Genomic DNA, 7880 nt, shown 5'->3' on the forward strand with positions numbered 1-7880 from the left:
ACAAATGCTCCAATCTCTAGTATATTATGCTGGAACTTTCTGTGTGCTGGAGTTCCAGCATAATATGCTGGAAGTTCATACACATGTACACCAATCTCCAGTATATTATGCTAGAATTTTTTATGTTGCAGCAAAAGAGTGACTATTTTTTAATTATCAATCCGAAAACTAGCTAGCCCGTGCGATTTTCACATATTTTTGCCGCTTTAATTTCAACATGACATTGTACAAAACGCCTACTAATTTGTCGGCGTCCCTGTACTTGGTTTACATACAGTGGTTGTTTCATCTGTAGGCGCCAAATCCAAATCTTCGAGTGAATTTTGGCCCACTAAAGCTATCTTCACTACTCTGCCTTTGTATTTTCAACGGTCCTAATTTGTCCAGTCACGTGACACTTCTCACGTGCCAAAATCTGCGGGCGAATTGAGAGCGAAAGCACATAATTTCAGTGGTATTTAAGGAAAATAAGAAGGACCTCAGTCATTGCTCTATTTACGGGACTACCATACCAGAGATGTTAGTGGCTGGGCTTAGCTTTCCGGTGGCCCAATATATGGAGCCCACAAGAATTGTTGTTTGAAAGTGGCGGAGCCCATGGGCCTAATTTAACGGTGAGTTTCAAGAGTGTGAGTCAAATCAAGACGTGCCTATCAATACTAGAATTGGCACTATGTGCATTATTTGAGTAACTATTTTTGGGCATGGTTGATGGCTAGATTGGTAATTTTAGAGCGCAGTTATGTATGCATTCCCCCTAGATGAGACGGCTTAGAGATTTTTACACTATAAAGCCGGCAAGAACGGTTCGGTGTATGAAGTATTCCGCATTCACGCAAAATCAAGAGAATGATCGCACCCAGTGGTGTGACGTAAACAGTCTATCATGATGAGCATTAGTGGTTGATTTCACGGCCCGAAACCGTCATCTATAAGTCACATAAAGACAACTTTACCATGAACCCTTCACATTATAAAGCCTCCCAACCAAAAAAAAAAAATCGGTATATATATATATAAAATTTATGTATATTTGCTATTTGGAAAGTGGCCAAGTATGTACTTTCCCCGAAGAGTTATATAGACCCGAATCTCTAATCACTTTGATAAAGCTTAAAAGTAAACCTAACAGTAGTTAAGATGTCACAATTCAAGTAACAACGTCATAAATTTGAATAGCACTGGCTAGAGGTTGTGATGTCCTTACGGCGTATTAATTGTGTGAGAAAATTAATAAGAAAGAGAATTTGTAATGCATCTAGCTCTAAGATGATCTTCTAAGTCATTATTCGATTAGATGTTTGCCTTAAATATAAATTCTTGAGTATTAAACTTGGCTTTTAATTTGCGTTAGGAGGGTTTTCTTACACTTTCTACAATTGAAATGAATAAAATTAAGGGAGAATGACATAGTCACTCACAAAAACAAAATTATTTATCTTTGTCTATCCACTTACTTTTCTACCCATAGTAGTTTTTGTGGGGAATTTTTCTTTAGTCTCCAATTATTTTTTATTTCTATGCTTCTTTTCTTCTTTTTTTTTCTTCTTTTTTCTTTTCTCCTTTTCTTTTTTCTCGTTTTCTTCTTATTTTTTTCTTTTTTTCTTTTCTAATTTCATTTGACTTCTTTTTTTTATATTCTTTTTCTCTTCATAATCTAATTTCATTTACCGTTTTCACTATTTTTTATTATTCTTTTTTTATACAATAAGAAAAAATAACTGATATAGTAAATATTTGTTCACCTTTTTTTAATATAACTAGTACAATATACCTTTTGTTTTTTTTTCTTTCTCATTTTTTAAATTCAATTATTAAATATAAATAATATCAGTTGTCACTTGATCTAATTCACTGAATATCACATTGACTGCTGTTGAGCACCATAAATTACATAATTGGATTCTAAGAATCAACACGTGATTGCCATGCAAACCTTGATCTCCTTCCCTATAAATATCAGTACACACTCCACCATTAGCAGTAATACAACCAATTATAGAGCAAGAAAACATAATCTACGGCAATCAAATCTCCATATATACTAGTTAGAATAAAAATGATAATAAAATATTGAAAAATGCAACAAAAGTATAAGTAGCAAAAAAGACTTCTAGTACCATGTGATACCAATATAGTATATATGTATACCAACAGTATTGAAAATTAAGAATGTAATTTGAGAATTTTTCTATATTTCTGAATGAATCATCTGTACAAAGGACACTCTATTTATACACATGTATTCCTAGAAAAGAAAACAAAAAATAAAAGAATAGCCTATTAAATTTGTACACTTGTCCTAATATTACTAGTCTATGTCTAACAAAATAACTAACTCATTATTCCTTCTTCAGATGATATATTGTGTGCATGTGAGAATCTTCCAGAAATTGAGTGCTCTTTGAACGGACCAGATTTAATCCATCAGTGCAATTTTGAACAGCTGAGATGAGGCCACGTGACATCCTATGTGGCTTATTAGAGTCAAAGTTAAGACTATGTCTTAACTTAGTTTTGTCCGCTATTTGTTCATTTCTGAGCTTCAACCTTAGCTCTTCTTCTTCATCATTTATCTTCTGTAAATCATTTTCTTCTTCAAAATCTTTCTTCTCACAAAACTTAGATCGATGTATTCCAACATCCCCCGTCAAGTTGGAGGGGGTAGAAGACACCCCCAACTTGCCAAGAATCGTTTTCTGAGCAGGCCCTGGTAAGGGTTTGGTGAATAAGTCAGCAAGTTGCAATTTTGAGGGAATAAAAGAAAGAGAGATGAGACCGGAGAGAAATTGTTGCCGCACAAAGTGGCAATCGAGTTCGAAGTGTTTAGTCCTTTCGTGAAACACGGGACTCCGGGCGATATGGATGGCAGCTTGACTATCAGAGAAAATGGGAACCGAAATCGGAGGAGGAACTGAGAGATCTGTGAGCAAACGAGTTAACCAGGTGAGTTCTGCAACCAGACGTTGCATGGAGCGATATTCCGCTTCTGCGGAAGATAGAGAGACAGAAGCTTGTTTCTTAGATTTCCAAGACACAGGAGAACCACCTAAACTGATAAAGAAACCACTAACGGACCGGCGACTATCCCGGCAAGAGGCCCAATCTGCATCGCAAAAAGCCAAGAGGTCAAAAGAGGGATGAGCATTGAGAAATAGTCCTTGGACTGAGCTGGAGCTAATGTAACGAAGAACACGCAAGGCAGCAGTGAAATGACCAATGCAAGGGCGTTGCATGAACTGGCTGAGAGTGAGAACGGAAAAGGAGAGATCTGGGCGTGTGTGAGTCAAATAGTTGAGTTTACCCACCAAACGATGATAAAGAGAAACATCAGTCAATGGAGAACCAGAATCAGCAACTAATTTGGAAGATGGATCCAGGGTGAAGAAACTGAAAGGAGATTGGAGCAGTCAAACTCGTGGAGCAAATCAATGGTAAATTTCCTTTGAGTAATAATCATACCCTTTTGTTCTCGCAAAATTTCCATTCCTAAAAAGAAGTGGCCCGAGATCCTTCATTTTGAACTCTGAATGCAAGAATTCTTTGAGGTCTGTTAATTCAGCAATGTTATCCCCTATAAGCAGTATATCGTCGACATAGACTGCAACAATAGAAATGAGATGACTTGTTCGCTTAAAGAACAGAGAATAGTCACTAAGAGAAGTAGAAAAACCCTTAAAACTGAGTGCCCCGGCAATCCTGGCATACCATTGCCTGGAGGCTTGCTTCAAACCATAAAGAGACCTCTTAAGTAGACAAACATGGTTGGGACTTGGGGAAGGTAAACCGGCAAGAAACCTCATATAAACTTCTTCTTGCAACTCCCCATGTAAAAAGGCATTGCTTACATCAAATTGAGATATAGACCAACCTTTCTTGACAGCAATAGAAAGCAAACATCTGATTGTTGTCATCTTGACAACTGGAGAGAAGGTTTCTGTGTAATCAATACCTTCTCTCTGAACATCACCTCTTATAACCAATCGAGCCTTGAGTCTTTCAATAGTGCCATCAGCATTTTGTTTGACTTTATAAACCCACTTACAGGGTAATGCCTTTTTCCCAGTAGGGAGTAGAACCACATCCCAGGTAAGATTCTCTTCTAAAGCCTTAAGTTCTGAGTTCATAGCTTGCACCCAACCTGGGTTAGTACAAGCCTGAGAGTAGGAGGTGGGTTCTGTAATAGAAGAGACTGATTTGAGGAGGTGTTGGTTAGAGCTAGTGAGGGCAGAGAAAGCAAAGGGAGATGGGGAACAAGGAGAGGTGAGACAAGAAGTGGTGACATCAGTGAGAAATATGTTGTTGCAAACATAATCCTTAAGATAACTAGGTAGAGTCCCTATATTATCTCTACTGGATCTCCTAAGAGGAACAGGAGGGGAAGGAGGGATAGGTGAGGTAGAAGAAATAGGAGAGGGAGTAGTCTGGTGAGAAGAAGAACTAGGTAAAGAATCAGGTGTAGAGCAATCTTGTGGTACAGTGGAGTTATGTTGTGTGGGAGCATCAGAGGTGAAAGGAGGTATAGGGAATGTAGGACCAGGATATATAGAGGGATTATCTTGACACATATGGGAAAAGGGAAAGATGTGTTCAATGAAATGAACATCCCTGGAGACAAAGAAATTCCTGGTGGTGAGGTTCAATAATTTATATCCTTTTTGACCATTAGGATATCCCACGAATACACATGTTGTGGCCCTAGGATCAAACTTCCCTCTGTTGTGTGACAATGTAGAGGCATAACAAAGACAACCAAAACTTCTTAAGAAAGAATAGGAGGGTGCCTTACCAAACAGCAAATGATAGGGAGTGTGTCCTTTGAGCACTCTAGAGGGAAATTGGTTGATGAGAAATGTTGTTGTTAGAATGCATTCTCCCCAATAACAAAGAGGCACCTTGGATTGAAAAAGTAGAGCTCTAGCAATTTCTAATAAATGTCTATGTTTCCTCTCCACAATCCCATTTTGCTGAGGAGTTCCCACACATGAAGTCTGATGTAAAATGCCTTGTGATAATAAGAACAAGGAAGCTGCAGTGCTGCTTCCCAACTCCAAAGCATTATCTGACCTGATAACCTTGACCTTAGTGTTAAATTGTCTGTCCACCATGCTCAAAAAATATTTTAGAACTGAAAATGCACTACCCTTTGTGCTCAGTAGATAAGTCCAAGTTGCTCTACTAAAATCATCCACAATAGTGAGAAAATACTTGTATCCATTATGAGTAGAAGTCCTATAAGGACCCCATGTGTCAATGTGTATTCATTCAAAAGGTTGCTTAGTTTTGATATGACTGAGTGAAAATGGTAATCTAGACTGTCTTGCTAATGGGCAAACATCACAATGACACACAGAATCAGAAACAAATGAAATGGAACTGATATATTTCATTGCATTGAAAGGCAAATGCCCGGATCTTACATGCCAGAGTTTTACATCAGATTCTATTTTTGCTAAAATAGGAAAAGGAAAAGAAGCTGAAACTGAATTAGAAAAAGTTGCAGGCAACAATCTATTAGCTGAAACTGAATTAGAAAAAGATGTAACAGTTTTAGAAGACAAAGTTCTAGGTTCTGTGACACTAGGCTCCAATAAGTAAAGTCCCTCCTTAGCTTCACCAAAAACTTGAGGGCTCTTCATGAGAGGGCCCTGCAAAATACATCCAAAAGAAGTGAAAACTAAGAGACATTTGAATCTTTGACAAAGCCTACAAACTGAGATAAGTTATACTTGAAACTAGGAATATGAAGAACGTTTTTCAGAACTAGACTTGGAAAGATAGAAACACTACCAGCATGAGTGACCTTTACCCTAGAAGAATTAGGTAGCTTTACCATTAGAGGAAAAGGTAATGGTACTAAGAATAAGAATGTGTTGGCATTAAAACACATATGCTCAGTTGCACCTGAATCTATAGTCCAGGAGTTGGAAAGATTAGAATTAGAAACTGAATAACAGGATGGAGAATTAGTAAACAATATACCAGAAGCAGAATTTGCATTAACCTCTTGAGAAGCTCCCTGTCCTGTTTGTAGTTGATTCAGCAGATTAACTAATTGACTGAACTGATCAGATGAGAGCTTCTGAGAAAATTGAGGTCCTTCTGCCATGTTGCTACGAATTTCCCCTGTATCTTCTACTACAGTGGCTGAATTTCCTTTTGGAGGATTTTGAACCCTTTTGTTTTTAGTAAATTTGAAATCAGCAGGAAATCCCACAAGTCTGTAACAGTTATCAATTGTGTGATTAGTCATCTTACAATAGGAGCACATCTGTGTGTTTTTCTTTCCTTTGTGTGCAAGATTTCCTTTATAAGGAGTATTTCCATTCTTCTGTTGAGGGAAATGAGATGGTGCGGGGTTCTGATAACTCTGAGGTCCTTGATTCTTCACCATGAAAGAAACACCATCTGTTGGAAATTGGGAACTGACATGGATTTCCCTTTGATTCTCATCTTGCATGAGAAGTGAGTAAGCTTGATTGACTGAAGGTAGAGGTTTAACCATGAGTATGTTGCTCCAAGCCAATCCATATGTTTCATTCAAGCCCATGAGGAACTGAATAAGCCTCTCATCTTCCTTAAATTGCTGCATTTTCTTCTTTCCACCACAATCACAGTTGCATGAGCACTGCATATCAGAGTTGAGAGTGTCCAATTCATCCCATCGTCGCTTCATTCTAGTGAAATAAGTAGCAATGTCAGCTGTCCCTTGTACTAAATCAGCAAGTTCCTTTTGCAGGTGGTATAGCTTGGATTCATTAGGTTGCCCAAACCTGTGCTCCAGATCTAACCAAAGATCCTTAGCAGTTTTTGAGTACAAAACACTGTCAGCAATGACTTTGGTGAGGGAATTCAACAGCCAAGAGGTCACCATGTGGTTGCATCTGCTCCAGGTTGGATGAGTAGGGTCTGTAGAAGATGTCATAGGGCATGAACCATCAATGAAGCCCAATTTATTCTTAGCTGACAGTGAGATCAAAATGGATCTGCTCCAACCAGCATAGCCACGACCATCAAATGGTGTGTTCACCAGTATCATACCTGGTGCATCAGAAGCATGAAGGAAGTAAGGGTGAGTGGAATCAATGGTGTTTCCATTGCCTGATGTTGTTGAAGATGAGGTGTGTGTAAGTGGAGTTTCAGTGACGTCTGAGGCAGGAGCCATGATTGAAGCAGAAAATCAGAAAATCTGAAGAAAAGGAAAAGAAGAAGACGAGGAAGCAGAGCTACTGTTTTGATACCATATTGAAAATTAAGAATGTAATTTGAGAAATTTTCTGTATTTCTGAATGACTCATCTGTACAAAGGACACTCTATTTATACACATGTATTCCTAGAAAAGAAAACAAAAAATAAAAGAATAGCCTATTAAATTTGTACACTTGTCCTAATATTACTAGTCTATGTCTAACAAAATAACTAACTCATTATTCCTTCTTCAGATGACATATTGTGTGCATGTGAGAATCTTCCAGAAATTGAGTGCTCTTTGAACGGACCAGATTTAATCCATCAGTGCAATTTTGAACAGCTGAGATGAGGCCACGTGGCATCCTATGTGGCTTATTTGAGTCAAAGTTAAGACTATGTCTTAACTTAGTTTTGTCCGCTATTTGTTCATTTCTGAGCTTCAACCTTAGCTCTTCTTCTTCGTCATTTATCTTCTGTAAATCATTTTCTTCTTCAAAATCTTTCTTCTCACGAAACTTAGATTGATGTATTCCAACATCTGTTGGATGTTGTGCCTTCAGAAACACCAGGCGTGACAATTCTTATAAGCGTTACCCGTAAGAGTGTTACTTCAATCTTATAGTGCTTTCACGATACACTTTGGTCAGTTGTTCTAATTTTTGTCGCATATTATATGGAGTAGAACGTT

At 37.9% G+C, this 7880-nt stretch overlaps 1 protein-coding gene across 1 annotated transcript; it reads right to left on the reverse strand.

Moving 5' to 3' along the window:
- LOC109234705 lies at positions 5262–7165 on the reverse strand. Its single transcript, XM_019400771.1, has 2 exons — positions 5753–7165; positions 5262–5648 (listed from the first exon to the last, which is right to left on the reverse strand). The coding sequence occupies exons 1-2, from the start codon at positions 7163–7165 to the stop codon at positions 5262–5264; spliced, it is 1800 nt and encodes a 599-aa protein (XP_019256316.1).

The sequence above is a fragment of the Nicotiana attenuata genome, chromosome 11, assembly GCF_001879085.1.
Source record: "Nicotiana attenuata strain UT chromosome 11, NIATTr2, whole genome shotgun sequence".
NCBI classification, from domain to species: Eukaryota; Viridiplantae; Streptophyta; class Magnoliopsida; order Solanales; family Solanaceae; genus Nicotiana; species Nicotiana attenuata.